At 39.8% G+C, this 25,068-nt stretch overlaps 1 protein-coding gene across 1 annotated transcript in view; it reads left to right on the forward strand.

Moving 5' to 3' along the window:
* Positions 1-25,068, forward strand: part of LOC143280170 (uncharacterized) — a 36,361-nt gene extending 11,293 nt beyond the window's left edge. The window contains exons 2-5 of the mRNA XM_076584763.1: positions 18,037-18,753; positions 20,498-20,863; positions 22,185-22,305; positions 24,826-25,068. Coding sequence (XP_076440878.1) covers positions 18,179-18,753; positions 20,498-20,863; positions 22,185-22,305; positions 24,826-24,873 — 1,110 coding nt within the window. The 5' untranslated portion in view covers positions 18,037-18,178 and the 3' untranslated portion in view covers positions 24,874-25,068. The remainder of the gene's footprint in view (positions 1-18,036; positions 18,754-20,497; positions 20,864-22,184; positions 22,306-24,825) is intronic.

Genomic DNA, 25,068 nt, shown 5'->3' on the forward strand with positions numbered 1-25,068 from the left:
CGAAAATATGCAACCACTGACAGCAAGATCAGATGACTGGCCTTTTCTTGGATTGCTGAGGAACCCCCTGCCTTGCTTGCAACTCCTTGACATCAGTGGAAATGGGTCACGTGGGCTGTCACCCACCATGTTCGCTTCATTGCTGGAGAAACATCCAAGGTAATAGCGTTCACAACCAACCATATGGTGTACACTGTCTAGGGTTCGTCGCTGTTTAGATTAACAATAACTATTAAGTTGAATAACATGCACTATACAAGTGTGTGTGATGTAGATTTCTCACTTTTGCAAAGAATAAGAAGTTTCTTGGCCATTATATTTATCTTCATTTAAAGCCAAAGTCACAGCTCAGAGCAGAAATGTAAAAACCGCCACCAAGATTGTCAGGTCTGACTACTGTCTCCGGGTGACATATACCGACGTTACCACCACCAGCTACTCAGAGAGGCAAAGTCAGGCAGTGAGGATGAATTGCATCCAGCTTTCTTTTGTTGTATATGTTTTTAGATGCTCTCCTCAGATATAGGTACAGAAGTTTTCGGACCAAAACCAGTCGCTTTGCATATGGCTTCTTTCCTAAAGTCTCAAACCAACGCAAAATGTATGAAAGAACTGTGCAGTCAGCAACCATTTAACCGTATTATTATATCTAGTCATCAGGTTCATCCATAAGAAATGTGTAATGTGTGGCGTATATATATTCAAGCCACAATATTCATGTGTGTGAAATGCTTTTAGTGTGTGTGCATGTATGTGTCTGTATGCACTAGCACTGTTTATATGCATGCATAATTTTTGAAATGGTACTGTATGAAATTTGTGTTTAAATATTGCTGTTGTGTGGATTGTGGGGTGCTAGGTGGTCTGATGCCTGCTCTCACTCTCAGACAAGACATAGATGCATGTCAAGCCATGTGTGTGTATGTGTGATTTGGTTTTATATATATCATATGTCATTGTCATTGTGTTCTGTTTCCAGACTTCACACACTGTTCTTGGATTCTGGGGTACAACTTGGTCAGATTTCCCATCTCAGACAGGACAGAGAAATTTGTGACAAAATGAAACGTGAAGGAGTGTTCAGAGAGTTTGATGGCATCATTCAGAATGCAGTCGGCCATCTCATCAGTGAACAGACAGACCTTGATCAGGTTTTGGAGGCTTGGCTGGCATCGCCTAGCTTGATAGATCTCACCATCTATGTTGGTGGTTTCAATGCACTGTTTCAGCATGAGCGGATTTTGTTGAAGTTGTCAAACCATCTCCCCTGGGTGAAACGGTGGTTGGACAGATTACAAGGAATTCCTGTGTCCAGTTCATTAGATCTGGTTTTGAATTGCAGCAAGTATGGTTTTTCTTTTTGGTGGTGTTGTCTTTTTGTGCTGTTTGCTTAGCCTAGTAATAGTAGTATAGTCACTTTATATCGTATGAAATGTTTCTTCTTTTTTTTCTTTCTTTCTTTTCTTTTTCACATTCTTGGTACATGAGCCCAGACACTGTAGTATCTGTTGATACTGTTGATTTTCCTTCCCTTATGTCGTTGACTGTTTTCAGCATATATATATAAATGTAAAATTTGTATAGAACTACATGACATAGTGAAATCCTTAACAACATAAGCTGCCTAAAAGTATTATATTGTAATTGATAGTTAAAAGATGATCAGTTAGTTGGAAAGATCCTGCACAATCTGAACTTGTGAAACATAGCTGATTGAAGGAAACATGTTTTGTCACTTTGTGACAGTATTTTGGATTAACAGATGCAGTTTGTACTTTCTACTGTCTGGATGGCGATAAAGACAAGTCCATTTTAAACATTTGGGTCATGCATGGGATATGGTATGGCTTTTGAGTAATTTAAACATGCCATTTAGGCAGCCATACTCCGTTTTCGAGGTTGTGCTGCATACATGTTGGCATGGAAGTTTTTTAAAAAAAACAAAACAACTTAACTCTTAATCACAAAAATGACAAAATGAAATTGAAAGTCCAGTGTTTTTTGAATCTGACCACTCAGCTGTTGTACCTAGACCTGTACAAGCTGGTCAGATGTCTCAGTTCATTTAAAATCATTGGAGTTGAAATGCCTGAGCAGTTCCATTTCCACTTGACAGTACTCTTCTCTAAGTACTGTACTTGCAAGAGTGCAACCAAAAATATATAAAAAAAAGTACTTGCAAGAGCGCACATGTGTGCATATTTCATGTAAATAGGTATGAATGAATTCCATGATAGTGGTGGTGGTGGTGGTGTGTGTCCATCGAGATCGATGATGACCATCGTTGTCATCCAGCTGGGGGATGGGGGGAGGGTGGTGGTGCGGTGGGGGGGAGGATGCTCATGAATCTATCTGTGAATGCGCAGATGGCTGAATAGTCCAATCTGCGCACGAAATGTTCGCTGACAGTTGGGGCAGACAAAGACAGGCATACCATTGTCAGGGAGCTTGTTTGCCCGTGACTTTCTGGCCTGCCTCTTCTGAACAGCTGCAGCAGTCCTGTTGGCCTCGCACAACTTGGCGCACAACTTGGCGCCTTTGTGCACAGCAGCACGCCATTTGTCACGGTCCACTGCAGATTCCTCCCAGGAGTCAGGGTTGATATCAAACGCTTTCAGAGAGACTTTCAGAGTATCTCTGAAGCGCTTCTTCTGACCTCCGTGTGATCTCTTCCCTTGTTGCAGCTCGCCATAGAAGAGCCTTTTGGGCAGCTGATGGTCTGGCATGCGTGCCACGTGATAGTGATGTGTGTACTGAAACACACTGATAGAAAGAATTTTTTTTTCCTCACTCCTTCTCTCTAGTCTCTCCCTCTTCAATTCTTTTCCCCCCATTCTGAGCTTTGAAAGAATACTCATTATAATTATGATCGTAAAACACACACACACACACACACACACACATATATATATATATATATATATATATATATATATATATCCCCTTTTTTTCTTTTGATTTGTTCACCAGAGATGAAGATCAAGGAGCGGAAGGTGAAGAAAAGCCAAAAGTGTATGCAAAGAAATGTTGGAAGAAGGCTCACAATTACACCCTGGATGCTTTCCGAGGCAGAGTGAAGGTATTGAAATAGTTGGGACATGCCCTGTTGGCATATTTCATTCACTTCAGTATGAGCGTAAATATGACTTGTGCAATGAAGGAAGGTGGCTGACTTGGTGACTATTTAACTTTTCACTTGATAATTAGTATTGGTAGTATTATATGATAGTGTTCTCAAGTCAGTGTTCTTGCAAAAAAAAGTCAAATGCACCAGCTGCCGTGGCAAAGTGGTTAGTGTCGCGGACGGACGGCTGGGAGGACGCGGGTTCAAATCCCAGTGGAGGTGGGGTTTTCGGCCTGTGGCCGGCTCCTACTGGAGTCGAGTAGTAGTTGAGTGTGCTGTGGGCTTAAATGGGGAGACTGGGACCACACAGTTGAGTGTCATCCGCTTCAAGGATGCGTCTTTGGGTGTGTTGCTCTAATTACCTGACCAACACTGCAAGTGTCTGTATCTCTCGGGCCTGGTTAACGCCGGGATATCATTTTGACAGGAAGCGTAGAGTACAGCCTTGTCACGCAGTCCCAAACCAAAATGGACCTCCATAGCAACATCGTCATCATCATCGTCGTCCTCCTCCTCCTTCATTGTCATCAATATAAACAAAATAGTCTCAAAGTCTGCGGCCTTTCATGCCCTGCTCTCATGGTGACCTCAGTTTCGATACCCTCCCTCGTGCTTGGGGTGAGTCTGTCAATGTCGTCAGGTCGCAGATTCATGGGGGGCTGTTGTTTGAGGGACGTGGTGGCGGTCTCCGCTCTGGGAGGGATGCTCACTCAGTCTGGCTCCGCGACTAAGCCATTATTGTCGTTAGTAGGGGGCTTAGTAGGTGGTGTCCTAAGTACGTTAAAACAGAACAGGCACCACTGAACACCACCAAAGTGACTCAGCAGCAGTGCAGGGTCTCCTCTGGTGTGTGGCCTCCTGGAGACTTAACATCGATGGTTCCTTGTGGACTGCCGACGCTGGAACTGCGATGGACGAACCCGGGTGTGGCCTTGTATGGGGGAATCTAAATGAGCGGCGTGGGAGTAATGCCACTGAAACAGTGCAGATGATGGGGCAGCACACACACACACACAAAAAAAAGTGAAATGCTTTCCTGAAATTTTACAGTTTATATTAGTTATCAAACTAGTTCTTTATTAATGTTAGAATACTTTCAGACCTGAAATCGTCTTTGTATTGCTGGTAGTCTTACGGGCTTCAGCAACAAGAAATAAACATTGTTGAACTTGGTGTCTGTAATCAATGTACAGTTATACAAGTGAATGATAAGAATATATAGGGGTGGTGCTTTATGGGATGGTAAGCCCCTTAATACAGATCTATTGCCAATATTGTTCATATTTAATAAAAACAGTGTTCCCTGGCTTGCTCAGGTACATTTTACCTCTTTGGTGCCCCATGATGCATATGCATATATATATATATATAATATACATCCTAAAAAATGCTTCCCTATATGCCCCATGATGTATGTATCTATATGTATGCTAGCGTCATTTCAGGATTTTTGACAGTTCTGTTTTAAAGTTGATGTGTCCCAATAGCCACCAGTCAGAAAGCTGGATATGTCTACTTCAGTTATCCAGGTGGAGCAACAGTCAGTCACGCTCTGTGTGAAAATTTCTGGATGTTGTTGACATACCACCCTCTCAATGCTTTCAAAATGGCAGACAACAAACCACAAGCTCAACAAGTGGCTTGAAACAGCAGTGTGTTACAACTAAAAAAAAAAGAAAAAGATTTTGCCATCAAAGATGTTGCAGAAGCTTTAAAGGTCATTGATGATGAATTGAGTGCTAGGTGTTGCAAAAAATCTTGTTGGATGAACCGCTTGATGTGGCTGAATGTTACAATGTGCAGAGAGGAGGGTGGGTGAGGGTAGTTGAGAGCTAGATGTAGCCAGCAAAGAAGAGAAGGCGGAGCCGGAGGTCGAGTATAATCTGTGGTTCACCTAGAGTTGACCTCAAATACAAACCATCCACTTATTCAGGGCAGGGAGGGGGTGTGTGGGGGTGGGGAGAGAATGATGAAGGAGAATGAACAGTTTCATGTGAATTATGTGTGCAGCATGGTTTTAGAAAAGTACTCACATTGATCTAACATCTGTAGGCAGATTATGAACAGTGAGCACTCACCCTCCTCTACCATGCACTGTGGACAAACTGGGTCTCTGTTAACCTCTTTGATACTGTCTGAAAGTAAGCATGAAGTGAGTGGGTGTGGCACAGACAGAGTTCCATTCGAAGGAAGTGTATGTATATATAATATTCATTGTGTTAAATGAGCTATCAGATTTTGATAGTCTTTATTTTCCCTTCAGAAAAGTATGGTTTTGCATTTTTCTTGCAGTAGTTTGTGTGCTATATTTTTGTTAATCATCACCCTCTGCAACCCAAAACCACCTGGCAAATAGGAAGCACAAGTCAAAATAAAGCACAGCATTGAAGAGGTTAAAAGAATTTTAAAACTCCGTCATCAAACCCCAACCTCCATTGTAGAAAAACTAAACAAAAAGTTCTGACTGCATACAGAATCTGTTTTTGACTCACTTGTGTAAACAAAGTGAGTCTATGTTTTAACCCAGTGTTCGGTTGTCTGTGTGTGTGTGTGTCTGTGTGTCCGTGGTAAACTTTAACATTGACATTTTCTCTGCAACTACTTTGTCAGTTGACACCAAATTTGGCATAAAAATAGGAAAAATTCAGTTCTTTCCAGTCATCTTGTTTAAAACAATATTGCGCTTCTGGGATGGGCACAAAAAAATAAAGAATGAAGCCTAATTATATGCAAACTGCATTTACTGTTATATTTATATTTTTTGTATTCTCTAAACATGGCACTTTGATCTGATATTCTGACCCAACAGCTAGAGCAGTCATTATTATCATTTTTGGCTCAAACAGGAACTTCTTTTGCTAAGCATGGAAGCTTTATTTATTTTGCAAACGTTTTGGTTCAGATAGAAAAAAAGGGAAATTACTATGTAATGCTAGTGGAGTTAATTTGCTTTAAACTGATCTTTCTCATCTTAAACATTACATTTTGAAACAGAGAGGCAAGGCCTTCAAGACTCACTTGTGATGCACTTTTTTTTTTTAAATGCAAGCTTTTTATGTATTGAATATAATTTCAAAATGTAATGTTTAAGATGAGAAAGATCAGTTTAAAGCAAACTAAGTTCCCCAGCAGAGTAATTTCCCTTGTTTTACTGCCAACACCAAAACATTTGCAATGAATAAAACTTCCACGCTTAGCAAAAGAAGTTCCTGTTTGAACAAAAAATGACAATAATGACAGATCTTTTGTTGGGTTGAATATCAGGTCAAAGTGCCAAGTTTAGAGAATACAAAAAATATAAATATAACAGTAAATGCATTACACTCAATACATAAAAAGCTTGGAATTTTTTTAAAGTGTATCACAAGTGAGTCGTGAAGGCCTTGCCTTTCTTGTTATATGTTATTTTGAAATTATGTGTTTTTATAATTTTGTTTGTGTTCCATTTCTTGCTTTGTTTAACCCTCTGGCAAAAAAATGATTGACAGGGTGGTCATGTTGGAGCCATGTCTTGGGTTTATGAGCATGAATATAATTGTACTTGTGCTTTATTTCCTTTTCCAAGACTGTCTTCTCAGGTGCAGAAATTTTAACAGGGAGTGTTTTAAACTTAAAGGCATTCTTACGCTGATGAGATGTCTTTTAGAATATTGATTTACACAATCAGGATATTCGAAAATACCAAATTTGATAATTAGCAACTCATGATTAATTTCTTGCTCATTTAGAGAACTCTATAGTTTCAGATAGAAAGGGAAGCACCTTTAAGTTTTTACTGTGTGTAGCTTTTGGATTGAAAGGGAAATAACAGATGTGTATTGGTGTGTTGACAACAGGAAAGAGAGATCCTTTGTCTCCATCATACGAGTCTTTGACGACTGTGTAGTTCCTCTGAGACTGAGCGGTGGGGAAAGAAAGACGTCAAGGGATTCCAGCAGCAGCAGCACAACAGCACACTTCTTGCCTCAAAGGGTCACCACGGATGACTTGACCCAAGCAAATTTACAAACCCTGTTATATAATGAAAATGAACAGTAAAAGCCTCAAGATGATTAAAACATCAGACTTTTTTTTTTTCTTTTATTAAACTTTTGTTTTTCTCAATCAGTTGTTGACCAACTGACCTGTGTAAGAGAGTCGGAGACAGAGGGAGGGGATATGAGGATTCAGGGAGAAAGACTTGATGTTGACGATAAAGAATGAGAGGAAAGTGTGAAGAGAAAGGAGAAGAGATGAAATTAGTAACTGTGTCAAATTGTTTTGTGGGAGTGTTTCTATCTTGTGTGGATTTCCATACTGACATTTTGGTGATCTTTTAAATAAGAGGACTTTTTTTTTAATAATGTTTAAAAAATAGATTTTTAACTCTAAAGGAATTAATTTTGATAAGTTTTTGAAAAAAATAGGTTTTTAACTTTATTTTCGTGCTGTTGAGACATGCCCTTTGGTTGTGTCCCCTAGACCCTGGCCACAAAGTTTTCAGTGTTTCTAAAATCAGTCACTGTCGCCCATGAATGTTTCAGGAGGCAACACAGTAGTTCTTTGTTTGTTTTAATTTGTTGAAGAGGCAACACAGTAGTTCTTTGTTTGTTTTAATTTGTTGAAATTGTAAAAGCACCCAACCTGGTACAATGACTCCATGGCCAAAATACGAACCTTTTCAAAAGTCAAAGGTCAAGGTGACAGTGTTGCGTGATTGAAGATGGTCTGTTTTGCGGTTTCACACGTGTTCAGCGCTTAACTTTTAGTTCGTCGCAGTAGCGAATTTGACCCCACGTTCAACTCGGGAAGGAAAGGCACCGATTAAAAATAACACGCAGCAGCTGGGATGGTTAGAACTGTGGCCTGGAAGAGATAGCTGCACAAAGCGCCATGGGTGCTCTTCCATGTCGCGCCTCTAGCTGTAACCAGCTGTTGGGAGGGAGAAAGACCAGCAGAGCGGTGTGTGCTGTGCCGAGTGATGGCAGCAGCTACAGAGAGAGAAAACAACACATCTTCTTTAACATCTGATAACACGTTGCTTGTCACCGCAATCGTTTTATTAACAGTACGGTTTTAAAGAATACAGTCTTAGCTTCAAAACGATAGGAAACTCGAATATGAATATCCGATTATTTTTCTCAGGATACCTGTTTGAAAAAGTAGGCATGCTTATCACCATTTTGTTAACACATACATTCTGACACATTTTGAACACACTAAATCTAATTTCACAGAGTTAACACAACACGCAAAATGCATTCTGAGCACAGTATAATACAATGGCATGCCGCTCACTAACCTGTGTTGACCATTGGAAAGTCTAGGAGAAGCTGTAGCGTGTCAAAGGATTCAACTATTGTAGCTTGTGCAAGTACTCCACTGACACACACTGATTCAGTCAATCACACACATGGAAGTGAATAACAGTCACGACACATATCTGGATGGCAGCTTTAGTATTTTGAAGAAGAAAAAAAAAATCAGTGTCTGCTGACTGGTTTGTGAAAGTGGTGGTCATCACCATTCAGTCATTGGCAGTAATCACTAAACTGATTATTCTGTTAGAAGAAAAAACTGACACATTATCAAAAAGTCCTAATCAATTGTCCACTTCATAAATTGCCTAACAGTTAACGTGGTCAAGTGTGGAGCTGCAAGCAGGTTACTACTTTTCACTCTTCACCCCCCAGCAAGCTGGGGAGAGTGTGAGTGAGATAAAGAGATGAGGATAAGAGAATAGAAAGAGAGGGGGATGTGTGTGTGTGGGGGGGGGGGGGGGGGGGAGAGAGTGAGTGAGGCAAAGAGAGATGAGGATAAGAGAATAGAAAGAGAGAGAGGGTGGTGGTGGAGAGAGAGTGAATAAGGCAAAGAGGGATGGGGGTGGGGGGGATGGGAAAGAGTGAGTGAGGCAAAGAGAGATGAGGATAAGAGAATAGAAAGAGGGAGAGGGTGGTGGTGGAGAGAGAGTGAGTGAGGCAAAGAGAGATGAGGATATAACACATGACTACAGCACATGGTAATCACAACTACCAAGTCACACATGTTCCCCATGTTGCATTATCACCCATGTGCACACACATGGAAAAGCATGAACATACAGTTAGCCTGTAGATTTGTTCACCTTGAATATAACCATCACCACCTAACATACAAAATAGGTATGTCATACCTCAAAATAACTCCAACTGTTGCAACCAAAACATTCTACACAGATGCAACACGCATAATCTCTGTGTTTCTTTGTGACTGAATGCTTACATTGTTCCCACAGTATGTCAACAATTGACAAACCACTGACATGTTACTGAACATTATCATTTATGTAAGCCGAGATGCACAACATGTAAACCCAAACATGATGTCCAAGCATCATACCATAATATCAACCTGTAGGAAACAGGAAAGGGGGGGGGGGATACCCAAATACCCTAAACCAGTACTCATTTAGTCATGTATTGGCTACATTGTGTATTTTAACCACTTTTCCCTCAGTCACCAGCCTCAAATACAATTAAGCCATACACATGCTGGCTATGCTCTCTCACAAGTCATGGTATCTGCATCAACACATTCCAGGTACATTAACTGTGAAATACCACATCAGCTAAAAAGGATCTCTCAACACTCTTGTGACACAACATCACAATTCTGCAAACTCCAAACTGTTTCCAAAAACCATAAAGTAAATTGACAACAAAGCACATTACCAGTACAAGCATTACTCACAACCCCAAACGTTTCAGGGTTCACTTTATATTCATGTAGCAAAACACAATCCCACTGAGCCAGTGTGTTAGTCACAGAATCCAAATGTACCATAAATCAAGCATTCAACTAAGTCCGAAAAATAGATGCTAGTTTGACACTCACAGCCCCCATGGTACTGTCTTGTCCGTCTGGCTCTCCTGGCCTGCTCCAAGCAAGGAACAGAAACCCCACTTGCCTATTCATTTTATCCTCTTCACAAATTGGCGCTGTATGCAAACTATCTTCCGACCCAGAACGTTTCCAATTGGCTGAAGTTAACAGACCAATCTGGGACCAACAGTGCTAGACTTGCACATCCAGCACTTTTCTTACAGAACCCAGCATTGTCAAGGAGAAGGGGGGGGGGGGGGGGTGATGAAAAGAGGAAGGGAAGGAGGAGGAAAGATCGCCCAGCCCTGATTCTGTTCTAAACAGCTCATGATAAGCACACCACACCATGTGGTGACCATTGAGGCAGATGCCATCCTGCCAGAGATGGACATGGGGGGTAAGGAGGGGGGGGGGGGCGGGGTTGTGGGTGATGGAAGTGGAAGGGAAAAGGGCAGGGGAGTGTATAGGAAGAGAATGGTCAGAGATACCATCTTTACTTAGTATTTCTTGATAACTTGCTCCCTCTGCACTTGGCCAAGGGAAGGGGGGGGGAGGGGGGAGTATGGGGAGGGGTGTTGGTGGGGATAGATGCCATGGAATGTGTGTGTGGGGGGGGGGGGGGGGGGGGGGGGGGGGGGGAGAAGAGTAGGGAGGTAGGAAGAAGGAGGGGTCCATCAGTGAGCAGTGTGTCTGAGAAAATCCCACGCTTCCACCATAGGCGCCTGACACACTATAACAATGAATTATACATTTACTCATAATGCTCGTCATAATGATACCTGGATAACAGTGTACAAGTCTCGAATCATGGGATGTTAGTGCTGTAACTGGAATTACTGATGCCATTATTTGCAAAGACTTGTATGTTGATGGGTATGAGTGTTGCTCCCTTGGCTGCTGCCTGCGTGTTGTCAAATGGAACATGGCTGCCCAGTAACCATCATTGATAAGAGCTTTGTTATTGCAGTCAACAATATTGGTATGACATAATTCTGCCATTTGTAAGATTACCTAGAGTTGTGCTTATTGTCCATCAGATACTGAATAGTCCATACACTGTGGAAAAAAAAAACTGGAGGGAGTCATTGTGCTCAGTTTATTTGATTTGATTTAGGGTTTTACTTTGACAATTTACACATATGCACACACACCTATTTTATAGGGAGATTTTATTGTTCTTTGCTTAATGTAATCTTAATGTATTATCCTGTTTTTGTTACTGGGCTTTTTATTCTATTTTAAGATTGTTTCCACCATTGTCAATGATAGTTATTTTGGCCTTTAATAAAAAAGAGAATTTTTGTCAAAATTGGAAGTTGTTCGGAGTTATTTCCAAATTGTTCTTTGCTTTCAGTTTCACCTATACTTCACCCCATACATGTTACAAAGAAAGGGGTAAAAGTCACTAACCAAGCATCACGCGGAGTTTAGTGACAACACAGTGAGTTGACTTCTATCACCAGCACAGAAAAATGGGCACCCCCCACAGTATGCACACACGTCATACATGTCTGCATAATTTTGAAAGAGAGGGGTTAAGGGTGACGTCCTATTCCAAACCGGAATCTTCATTGACATAAAAAACAACAAAATTTTACAACCTTTTATTTATTCGCAGCATATGATGCTTTTGTCATAAAACATATACAAAACGACAATACAGTGGTTCGTCCAATTTCACTTTTTCCACAGCAGTCTTCGCCTATCCCCTCCCCCACTCCCCTTCCCCCCCCCCCCCCCCCCCCCTTCCACCTCTCACCTCCCAGTTCTTCCACTAACACCTTCGTCTGGCTAACCCGCACCCATCTCCACCCCACCGCATATCAATGCTCCTAAACGTCTTTGGGCATACTTTTTTAAAATATTTTTTTAATATATTTTTTTATGGTTGTATACAAATTGTTTTCCTTTAAACTGATTTGGGCTATGAGGCATTATTAATATATATGCAGGCCTATGACAGACTACCTTTATATATATATATTTTTTTTTTTTTTTTTTTTTTGGGGGGGGGGGGGGGTTCCTGGGGGGGGGGGGGAGGTAATGCTATTCACAACTCCGCTACTCAGTCAAGTGTACACGGACACACATATACTGGCACCTCAGTGTGACACACACACACACACACAAATTATATGTCCTTAGAGGAAAAATGTACATATTGTTTGTTGTGAGTTTGTCAGTTGTGGGTCTGGGTCTCTGCAATGCTGGCAGACCATCATATTATATATATATATATATATATCTTCCTCTCCGTTTACCTCCCTGGAAAAGTAATCGTACAAACCCATGGAGAACACACAGCTCAAGCCCTGCAAAACGATTCCATGGCTGTGCTTTTTTTTTTTTTTTCCTTTCTAGATAACCAAGTACTGACCATGATTCATCTGGTTCTCCAAGAAAACTTCAGCAGTGTGAAAAAAAGTTTTGGATAGGTTATATTACATGAACACTATTTTAAACGTGCAGTATCTCCACTGAAGCATGATGTGTTATTCACATATAAAATACAAATACATGCTGTCTCTATCTCTATCTGTGTGTGTGTGTGTGTGTGTGTGTGTGTGTGCATGGATTTCACTTTCATCTTGTTACATGTACATATGTCACGTAATGTATGTGTGGGTGCTAGAATTGTCAGTTTCTTAGCATGTACATGCAGCTTTATATTTTTTTTTATATAACGAAATAACGCTGGCCTACTCAGATTGACAACTCCTCGTTTTATACGTCAATTGCAATGTCACTTGCAAGACAGATAAGGCACACAGCATGTTGTGGACTTCGGCAAATCCAGAACACTCAAGTCAAATACTTGACAACACTTGATTTAAGTCACTTGGTGTCAGGAACTGTGTCCGTACACTCACATGCGCAAGTTCGCAGAAGTCTATCATATTGGTATCTGCAACTCACTACAGCTTAATTGTTGTGTTCTTGAACCATCTGTGACTGGGTGTGTGTGGTCATGTTGTCTCGGTGTGTCCATAGTGCTGCTCAGCTGGGTCCTATGTCAGACTGCTTTCGCGGGCTTCATCAATTTGGGATGTGAGTATACAAATGGAGAAAGGACTCCGTGTCTGTTGAAACAAAAAGTTAGTGAAATAAGACTGATATTGATAGTGAGTCTTATTTCCCAAACCACAGCTTACCACACTTTTAGATTTAGTTTTAGTTTAGATCCAGATGTCATCTTTTGCTTCCTCTATTTTCTTTTTCGTCCCTTACTATATACAGAGTTCACATAATCACAAAAAGTTAAGGACCACTTGGGAACCTGTGCACAGCATTCTTTGTTATTGTATTGATAAAATGTTTAATTCTATTGCTTCTTTGTCACATCAGATTTCACTTTGTGAAATTTGGGTTGGTAGAGAGAGAGAGAGAGAGAGAGAGAGAGAGAGAGAAGAACACTGTGGCACCGAAAAAGAAACAAAAAGAGATCGCTAATCAATTATCAACCAAAATAAAACAATTCTCGGTTCTCTCTCTCTCTCTCCCTCTCTCAGACTCAAATTATAGCATGTTACAAACAAAACTGGCACGGAGAATTAGAGAGCAATGATAGGTATAAATGGTTTTATTCATTTAAATCACTACTTCAAACGGAGAAGTATATTAAGATTATAACAAATAAATGGCATAAAATCTGCTTTGCGAAGCTCAGACTGAGAGCACTTTGACTGAATGCCAACAGAAGATGGTTCGATTCAGACGTAAAAACATCTTCTTGCCCCATGTGTGGCGAAAGCTCAGAAGATGAAAATCATTTTATATTCAACTGCAAAAGATACGATGAATTGCGAAAAAATGTACCCTTTTCAAAACAGCTCCAGCGCAGAGAAAAGATTTGTTTGGCATATAATGACAGAAAATGAAGATATGATACTTTCTCTTGCAAAATATGTATCCGAGGCAATAAATATACGGAAAACATCCATCATCGGTCCAAATACTCATTAATCAATTGATGATAGAAAGTATGGGTTCTATGAGGAAAAAAGCATGGATAAAAAGGAAGGGTTACATTTGGATGGTCAATCTCGACATTGTAATTATTTGATGTGTCCGTATTGAGATGATGGGTTCTGATGTTGAGGCATGAATAATTATTTCAGGATTTATATGTACTTTAGTATGTGTTTGTATCGATATGATGTGTGTCGATGTTATATTAGTGAATATTTATTATATGATTTATCTGTACTTTGTTTTCTGTGTACTGTCCAAACCTTGGAGACGAACGACTGAAAAAAAGGCACATTACCCCTGTCACATGTACTCTAAGCTAATGACAAAGTGCCAAAGTGTCGCAAATCTATTATTAGTTTATGTTGTTTCAATTCTGATTTTGTTTTCTTTTTGTTTTTGTTATTGGTTTGTTTTTTGTTGTCGTTTTGTTGGGTTTTTTTTTTGTTTGTTGTTTTTTTCTGTTCCATTTTTATCTATTTTGCACCATTTTGATCTGATTAGTACCTACTATGTCACCAGAGCTTTTCAGCTAATGAATTAAACATTTCAGTGTTCAGTGTTCTCTCTCTCTCTCTCTCTCTCTCTGATAAAGATTACCGGTAGATTTCGAACATTTGGGGCAGTTTCGGTAAAACCAACTTTCTGTCATCATTTCTCCCCAAATTTCGAATCTCAGTTTCGTTTCATTCGTCGCATGTGACGAAGACCTCTATCTTCGTCTACTCTGCGTCTGTGCTTTAAACTGTATATCTTGTTCCTGTCCACAAGGTGAGTGCAAGATCCCTGATTCACCAAAGAGGAAGAAGAGAAAAGGTCATTTAAGAATTAAAAAACAAAATTTAGTGTAGGGATCATGAATCAAAGTAGGGGTAATGACGGTCTGCGGCTGTTGCTGGTATCCTTGGTATCCTTGGGGGTATCCGCGTGGAGTGTTTCGTTAGCCAGTGTGGTCTAGCCCCAGATACACTGAAATAAAGTGGGTTTTTTGTAATTTTTTTAATTATATGTTTCTTTCTTTTCTTCTTTTTTTTTCTCTTAAAGTCCACGGACTCCACAGAACTAAAAAAAACCAAAACTTGAAACTGCAGAGGAATCAGGTACCAGAGGAAACGCGAAGAAACTGTTCCCGCACCACACCCACCGTGCGACACCAGGAAACACTTTTTCAGTGAAAGGGTCACCAAGACATGGAACAGTCTCCCAGACGAAGTGGTCTTGGCACCGTCGGTGAATGCCTTCAAGAACAGACTGGATGTCTACTGGAAGAACAAGCCAGACAAGTACAGTCCGCCTTGCCAATAAGCCACGCATGCAAAGTTTAGTATGTACAACTGATGACCCAACACGGAGCGATGAACAGGTCTTTTGGACCTTAAACATCGTACAGTTCAAGTTCAAGTTCAAGTAAAGAATTGGTGCTTCATCCTGCAGATACCTCCATTTCCAGTGATATAATAAGCAACAAATGATTATGGTCACCCATGGATGGAAGAACTGAGAATCATGATTTTCTCTCTCTCTCTCTCTCTCTCTCTCTCTCTCTCTCTCTCTCTCTCTCCAGTCTCCTCTACTTCAGAATGTTGATCTTTTTTTTTTCTTCTTTTTTTTTTTTTTCTTGTGCAGGCAGGAAGTGAGGCAAATCACATGCCCCTTTTTTACTCAGTAAAATCGTGTCATTTTTGTTCTGTCTCAGGCTGTCAAACTCAAAGTGTTGTGTAGATTTCTTCCTGGAACAGCTTACAGTCCTCTGTCTTGATGGTTTGAAAGACAGTAGAGTCATCAGCAAGCAGGCCTGTTTTCACCTGAAGCTGTTCTGGAAGGTCATTAACTGCAGTCACTACTTCAGATTAGTAGCAGCAGTAATGATACTACTAATACTGTAGTAGTGCAGGGATAAAAACAAGCTATGTTTGTACGAAACTTTTAAACAAACCCGTCTGTGTTGTACATAACAAGCACTAAACTTGCCTAGGTTTTTACACACCAGATCTTCTCTAAAATACTTGATTTAATTATTTTCTTTTGATTTTTATAGAACTTTTCAGTTAATGCATGTTGTATTTGAGGTGAAAGTTTGTTCCATATGCCTATGGCATATTATCATAATTATTACAATTCTGTTACGTAATATACCTGGTACAAATGATATAATTCTAACTATTGTTTTTAAATCTGTTGCTAAAACAAGTTTCTTAGTATTGGTTACATAAACAATTTGATCAGAAAAAAGGATTTTGAAAGTTGGACATCACACCTTACAACATTATTTCTTGTCAAACAGTCCTGGTTTAAAGAAAAGAACTATTGATGTATTACATTACCACTGTGTCAGTCTAGTTGAAACTGATTCAACAGTATCATTAATAATAATAATACTAATAATACTAATGGAAACTTATATAGCACACTATCCAGAAATCTGCTCTAGGTGCTTTACAAAAACGCTTTGTTAACATAAAACATTACATCTTTGTTACATACACACACCAAAATGTGACTACACACGCACACATTCACACACACACACACACACACACACACACACACACACACACACCAAAATGTGACTACACACGCACACACACACACACACACACACACACACACACACACACACACTGCATACATACATTTTAACAATAATTATATGTGTATCTAACAGCTACCCTAACACATACGCACACATAGGCAGACACAAACTTACATAAACGCACGCACACACAATACACATATACATGCATATAGTTATGTACACATACATATGTATACACACATAGTCAAGCACTGCTAACGCAAAGGAAGTGGACCTGCCACAATTGAACTTACTGCTGAGGGAAAAGGTGAGTTTTGAGACGAGATTTAAAAAATGCGAGGGAATCAGAATGACGGAGGTTATCAGGGAGCTTGTTCCATGTCTTTGGCGATTGAAAAGAAAACGATCTGTGTCCATAGGTCTTACTTCTGACGTGTGGTATCCTGAGAAGTCGAGTATCAGAGGAAGAACAGAACTGGCGAGACGGGGTATAGATATGGAGGAGTTCAGAAAGATACTTGGGGCCAGATCCATTGACTGCAGAAAAGGTCAGAGTGGATAGCTTATAGTCTATTCAATCAGAAACAGGCAACCAGTGGAGAGACTGAAGGAGAGGAGAAACATGGTCAAATTTAGAAGCTCTGCAAACGAGTCTGGCAGCGTTATTCTGAATTCGTTGGAGTCTGTCTAACAGATATTTGGGAAGGCCAGCCAAAAGAGAGTTACAGTAATCCAATCTTGAGAGAACCAGAGAGCATACAAGTGTCTTGGTTGCATTGGTTGAGAGATAGTGGCGGATAGAGCTGATTCTACGCAGTTCCAAATAGGCAACTTTACAGATATTCGAAATGTGCTGTTCGAAGGAAAGAGACTGGTCTTGGATTACACCAAGACTGCGAACAGGAGGAGAAAGTGAAACAGGTGTGCTGTTGATCAGAACAGAGTCAGGAAAGGAAGGATGTTGATGAAACTTCTTTGGACAGGTTATCATAAATTCAGTCTTATGATCATTTAGTTGCAGCTTGTTGAGAGTCATCCAGTCCTTTAGGCCAGCAATGCACTCCTGTGTTCGAGTCACCAGTGCATCAAATTCAGCTGTGGAAGCCGACTGATAAAGTTGTGTGTCATCAGCAAAGCTCTCATGCGACATCGCATGATGACTGATGACATCCGACACAGGAGCCGCATACAGCATGAAAAGAACAGGGCCTATGACGGACCCCTGTGGGACACCATATTCTAGAGTATCTACCATTTACACACACTTTCTGTGTACGGTCTGACAGGTAAGACGTGATCCATGCTAGTGCAGTGTCATGAATACCAAAGGAAGTTTTAAGTCTGTTGTTAAATTCCATTTCTTCAAGCTCTTTACACAATATGAAATGTTTGTTAGTCTGACTCGGTTATCGCTTTGGCACTCCTTTCCTTCACTGTTAACTGTACAGTGTACTCCTTATAATTATATTCCTTAGAATTACAATTACATGGATGGAGTGCTTTCTTTAGTTGTTGTTTTTTAAATTTTTTTTTAAATCTCAGTGTGTTGGTTATCTTTTTGCCTCAGATTGAAAAAGAGCAAGGCCAGGGAAGAACCAGAACAGTCGCAGGGCCCTATCAAAGTACACCCACTCATCCTGATCCACACACAGGTGGAGACCCACAGCAAAGATTGGAAGTTTATTACTGAGAGTGAGAATCAGAAAACAATGGAGCAAGCCTTCTTGTCTCTGACGTTTGACCATCCCTTTTGGGTCAATTTCCTGCAGTATTTATCAACCAGAGACAAGGTATCTCTGCGCGGTGTGAACAGAAACTGCCGGGACGTTGTGGACTCATTCTTCAGCAAGGCAGTGACCCTTACTGTACCCATGGACATGCCTCCCATGCTGGTTAGGACAATGGTGAGGAACAACAAGTGTGTCAGAACCCTGACAGCAGAACACCGCAAGACAGTGGAAGTGTGTTGCAAGACAGTGGATGAAATTGTTCCCTTTTTCAAATATCAGGTCAGATTAATGTCTGTGGACCTGTCACGTTCTCTGTTTAGCTCTGTGAAACTTGCATTTGATATTCTGGTTGATCACTGTCGGCTACTAAAGAAGATCTGTTTAAGTTGTCTGCATGAAAATATGCAACCACTGGCAGTAAGATCAGATGACTGGCCTTTTCTTGGATTGCTGAGGAACCCCCTGCCTTGCTTGCAACAGCTTGACATCAGTGGAAATGGGTCACGTGGGCTGTCACCTACCATGTTCGCTTCATTGCTGGAGAAACATCCAAGGTAATAACATGCACTATACAAGTGTGTGTGGTGTAGATTTCTCACTTTTGCAAAGAATAATTAGTTTCTTGACCATTATATTTACCTTCATTGATTAATTGATAGAACTTGCAATGAAAAATCAAAACACTACAGATAATAATTGATATCTAATCTTAAGAGAGGATTGAAAATGTATAATGATTACTGCTTGAACCAGGTTTTACATACAACATAAATTCCTGTATTAAGTGTGCACAAAAGACGTGATATTAGAAAGGATTGAAAATATATAATGATTACTATTTGAACCAGGTTTCACATGCAACATAAATTCCTGTGTCAAGTGTGAACAAAAGACTAGATATTTTCCAAATTAGAAGTAGAATATTGTCACAGTATAGTATACTGATTACTGACAAAATCCATGGAATTTTTAAAATGAAGTCTAGGTAATGCCTTGTGTCCGAGTCTGGAGCAGAGCAGGGAGTTTGAAGTGGAAGAAGGTGTCTGATCCAGCGTGCAGGATTTTATCAAAAGAACTGGACTTAATCTGTGTGTTACTGATTTTAAATCCCAAACTAGAACACGGGTTTTTGTTGTTGCTGTCAAGATCATAGCAAAACCATATGGCTATAACTATAAGATGTAAAATGTACTCCTACAAAATCTTGAATGTTTCTAGGGTCAAGGTATAGGTTCGTGTATGCCAGTTATATATACTATATACTATAGCACATGTATACACTGCTTCCAACGCTATCTGCTGTGGTTGAGTAACAGATTAAAAATAAGTTTGTGATGGGAGTGTCTGGTTTTTTTTTTTCTCTCTTTTTTTTTTCTTCTCAGTAGCTATCACAAGCCATGAACTTTGCTTTTCTTGTTTTCTTGTTTATTACCTTCTTCTTATCATCATCATCATCATTATTGTTTTTGTTGCTGTTTCATGTATATTTCTGTATACAGGAACTTGTTGGCTGGTGCGGTGGAAACCACTCAGAACTCAAATAACCATTGGACACTAAAAAAAAAAAAAGAAATTATGGTTGACTTGTACAGAACTGTCATTGAAAGTGTGTAAACCGTACTTGCGTACTTGGTGCCTAAACATTTTTAAAGCCAAAGTCACAGCTGAGAGCAGAAATGTAAAAACCGCCACCAAGATTGTCAGGTCTGAGTACTGTCTCCGGGTGACATATACCGACGTTACCACCACCAGCTACTCAGAGAGGCAAAGTCAGGCAGTGAGGATGAATTGCATCCAGCTTTCTTTTGTTGTATATGTTTTTAGATACTCTGCTCAGATATAGGTACAGAAGTTTTCGGACCAAAACCAGTCGCTTTGCCAATGGCTTCTTTCCTAAAGTCTCAAACCAACACAAAATGTATGAAAGAGAACCGTGCAATCAGCAACCATTTAACTGTATTATTATATCTAGTCATCAGCTTTGTTCATAAGAAATGTGTAATGTGTGGCGTATATATATTCAAGCCACAATATTCATGTGTGTGAAATGCTTTTAGTGTGTGTGCATGTATGTGTCTGTATGCACTAGCACTGTTTATATGCATGCATAATTTTTGAAATGGTACTGTATGAAATTTGTGTTTAAATATTGCTGTTGTGTGGATTGTGGGGTGCTAGGTGGTCTGATGCCTCCTCTCACTCTCAGACAAGACATAGATGCATGTCAAGCCATGTGTGTGTATGTGTGATTTGGTTTTATATATATCATATGTCATTGTCATTGTGTTCTGTTTCCAGACTTCACACACTGTCCGTGGATTCTGAGGTACAAGTTAGTCTGATCTTGGCTATCAGACAGAACAGACAAATTTGTGACGTAATGGAACGGGAAGGAGTGTTCAGAGAGTTTGATGGCATCATTCAGAATGGAGTCGGCCATCTCGTCAGTGGACAGACAGACCTAGATCAGGTTTTGGAGGCTTGGCTGGCATCACCTAACTTGACACATCTCACCCTCTGCATGGGTGGTTTAAATACACGGTTTCAGCATGAGTGGATTTTGTCGAAGTTGTTGAACTATCTCCCCTGGGCAAAACAGTCGCTGAACCTATTACAAAGATTTCCTGTGTCCGCTGCTACAGAATGGGTTTTGCAGTGCAGCAAGTATGGTTATTCTTTTTGGTGGTGTTGTCTTTTGTGCTGTTTGCTTAGCCTAGTAATAGTAGTATAGTCACTTTATATCGTATGAAATGTTTCTTTGTCTTTTTTTCTTTTTCGTTTTTTAAACATTCTTGGTACATGAGCCCAGACACTGTAGTATCTGTTGATACTGTTGATCTGTTGATTTTCCTTTCCTTATGTCATTGACTGTTTTCAGCATTTGGGGTTGGACTTAGAGTCTACAGAGTACAGTATATTTGATTTTGAGTCTGTCATCGGTTGCCTAAGTATTAAATCTCGAAGGTCATGAAGATGGAAATAATTGAAAAGTTTTGATAGATCAATCTCTCTCTCTCTCTCTCTCTCTCTCTCTATATATATATATATATATATATATATATATAACTGTAAAATACGTATAAAACTACATGACATAGTGAAATGTTGAACAACATACGCTGCCTAAAAGTATTATATTGTAATTGATAGTTAAAAGATGATCAGGTAGTTGGAAACACCCTGCACAGTCTGAACTTGTGAAACACAGTTGACTGAAGAAAACATGTTTGTCACTTTGTGACAGTATTTTGGATTAACAGATGCAGTTTGTACTTTCTGCTGTCTGGGTGGGGATAAAGACAAGTCCATTTTCAACATTTGGATCATGCATGGAGTATAATAAAGGTGTCAGGCCTACACTAGAACCCCCCCATGCCCCCCCCCCCCCCCCCTTTTTTTTTCTTTTTTTTTTTTTTTACCCTGCACACTCCCTAAAACGCCAATAATGGTCAAAATGTTGACCATGGGTGTATATGGAAGAAGAAGAAATTGAATCGACCTTGTCAACCGGGTGTAACTAAACTTGTACATCTATCTAGATCCAGAGAAAAGGGCTAAATGTTGCATTGTGATTGCAGCGATAGCCACGTCTCCTTTACCGCGGAGTTAAAAAGAATTTTTAATTGTCCTTAAAGATTTTTTGAATGCCCAAGATACACCAGAATAATATGATTTGAACAGCGTTCTCACTGCGAATACCGCAATCGATTTATCACCCTTTAAAAAAAAGCATGTTTAAATATTATATTTTTGAACGTCAGTTAAGGAGCCACAATAGTGTAATGGATAAGACAGTTTCTTCTCATCCGAACACGCAGGGTTCGAATCTGCCGTTAGGACTTTTTTTTTCCTTTTAACCTGAAGCTTTATAATAACAAATACAGAACACATTTTAACGATTAGATTTTTTTTTTTTTTTTTTTTAAGTGTAAAGTGTTAGTCTTGAAGGCCTTGCCTCTCTTGTTTCTTTTGATTTGTTCACCAGAGGACAAAGAGCAGAAGGTGAAGATGTGTCATCATCACCACATCAGCCAGAAGTCCATGTAAACAAATGTTGGAAGAGGGTTCACAATTACACCCTGGATGCTTTCAAAGACAGAGTGAAGGTATTGAAATAGTTGGACATGCCCTGTTGGCATATTTCATTCACTTCAGTATATGAGACATAAATATGACTTGTACAATGAGGGAAGGTGGCTGACTTTGCGACTATTTAACTTTTCAGTTGATAATTAGTATTAGTGGTATTATATGATAGTGTTCTCAAGTCAATGTTCTTGCAAAAAAAGTAAAATGCTTTCCTGAAATTTTTCAGTTTATATTACTGTTAGTTATTAAACTAGTTGTTCTTCATTAACATTAGAATACTTTTAGTTTCAGACCTGAAATCGTCTTTGTATTGCTGGTAGTCTTATGGGCTTCAACAACAAGAAATGAACATTGTTGAGCTTGGTGTCTGTAATCAATGTACAGTTATACAATGATAAGAATATATCGGGGTGGTGCTTTATGGGATGGTAAGCCCCTTAATACAGATCTATCGCCAATATTGTTAATATTTAATTAAAAAAAAAAAATGTTCCCTGGCTTGTTCAGGTACATTTTACCTCTTCAGTGCCCCATGACGAAGGGGGATGTGAATTGTGTGTACAGCATGGTTTTAGAGAAGTGCGCTCTCATTGATCAAACCTCTGTTGGCAGATTTTGAACAGCGCTTACCCCCCTTCCTTCGTGCACTGTGAACAAACTGGGTCTCTGTTAACCCTCTTTGATACTGTGTGAAAGTAAGCGTGAAGTGAGTGGGTGTGGCACAGACAAGAGTTCCAATCGAAGGAAGTGTATGTATATATAATATTCATTGTGTTAAATCAGCTGTGTGTGTGTGTGTGTGTGTGTGCCGTGACGTGGAAGCTGCGATACATAGACTAGAAATGAGTGTGTGGAGGAGGGGGGGTAGAGGAGGTGCAGGCTAATGTGTGGTGTGTGTGTGTGTGTGTGTGTTGGAGCTCATGTACGTTTATATGTATTTGACTGTGCTTTCATGTCTGTGAAACTGCATGTTTGGTGCATATCTGTTATGTATGTGTGGGTGTATGTGTGAATATGTGTCTTACATTTATTTGCTTATTTATCATCATTGTTGTCTTATTTATTTATTTATTATTATTATTATTTTATTATTATTATTATTACTACTACCTTTTTTATATCATAATTATTATTTATTTATTTATTTATTTGTGTAAGCTTATCTATTATTTATTTATTCACCTTTTTTTCTTTCTTTTTTTTTCTCAAGCCTGACTAAGCGCGTTGGGTTACGCTGCTGGTCAGGCATCTGCTTGGCAGATGTGGTGTAGCGTATATGGATTTGTCCAAACGCAGTGACGCCTCCTTGAGCTACTGAAACTGAAACTGAAACTAAATCAGCTTCTATCAGATTTTGATAGTCTCTCAATTTCCCTTCAGAAAAGAATGGTTTTGCATCTTTCTTGCAGTACTTTATGTGCTGTAGTTGTTGTTTTTTTGTTAATCATTTATTTGTTTGTATTTGTATTTCTTTTTATCACAACAGATTTCCTTGTGTGAAATTTGGGCTGCTCTCCCCGGGGAGAGCGCGTCGCTACACTACAGCGCCACCCTTTTTTTTGGTATTTTTTCCTGCATGCAGTTTGATTTGTTTTTCCTATCCAAGTGGATTTTTCTACAGAATTTTGCCAGGAACAACCCTTTTGTTGCCGTGGGTTCTTTTATGTGCGCTAAGTGCATGCTGCACACGGGACCTCGGTTTATCGCCTCATCCGAATGACTAGCGTCCAGACCACCACTCAAGGTCTAGTGGAGGGGGAGAAAATATCGGCGGCTGAGCCGTGATTCGAACCAGCGCGCTCAGATTCTCTCTCGCTTCCTAGGCGGACGCGTTACCTCTAGGCCATCACTCACATTTACCCTCTGCAACCCAAAACCACCTGGCAAATAGGAAGCACAAGTCAAAGTAAAGCACAGCACTGAAGAGGTTAAAAGAATTTTAAGACTCCGTCACCAACCACCCACCTCCTGTGTAGAAAAAACAAAAAGTTCTGTCTGCATACAGAATCTGTTTTTGTATGTTATTTTGAAATTATGTATTCTTATAATTATGTTTGTGTTCCATTTCTTGCTTTGTTTAACCCTCTGGCAAAAAAATGATTGACAGGGTGGTCATGTTGGAGCCATGTCTTGGGTTTATGAGCATGAATATAATTGTACTTGTGCTTTATTTCCTTTTCCAAGACTCTGCCTTCTCAGGTGCTGCAGAAATGATGGTGTGTTGAGCCCTCTGTGGGTAGGCTGGGCGATGTAAGGAACAATAATAATGATAAAGATTTGATGTATCTTCCCAGAAATTTAAACAGGGAGTGCTTTAAAAGGCATTCTTATGCCGATGAGATGTCTTTTAGAATATTGATTACACAATCAGGATATTCGAAAATTTGATAATTAGCAACTCTTGATTAATTTCTTGCTCATTTAGAGAACCCTATAATTTGAGATAGAAAGGGAAGCACCTTTAAGCTGTCACTGTGTGTAGCTAGCTTTTGGATTGAAAGGGAAATAACAGATGTGTATTGGTGTGTTTACAACAGGAAAGAGAGGCCCATTGTTCCTGTCAGAAGAAACTGGCGACTGTGTAGTTCCTCTGAGACTGAGCGGTGGGGAAAGAAAGACGTCAAGGGATTCCAGCAGCAGCACAACAGCACACTTCTTGCCTCAAAGGGTCACCACGGATGACTTGACCCAAGCAAATTTACGAACCCTGTGATACGATGAAAATGAACAGTAAAAGTCTCAAAATGATTAAAACATCAGACTTTTTTTTTTTTCTTTTA

Source organism: Babylonia areolata, chromosome 3 (assembly GCF_041734735.1).
Source record: "Babylonia areolata isolate BAREFJ2019XMU chromosome 3, ASM4173473v1, whole genome shotgun sequence".
NCBI classification, from domain to species: Eukaryota; Metazoa; Mollusca; class Gastropoda; order Neogastropoda; family Buccinidae; genus Babylonia; species Babylonia areolata.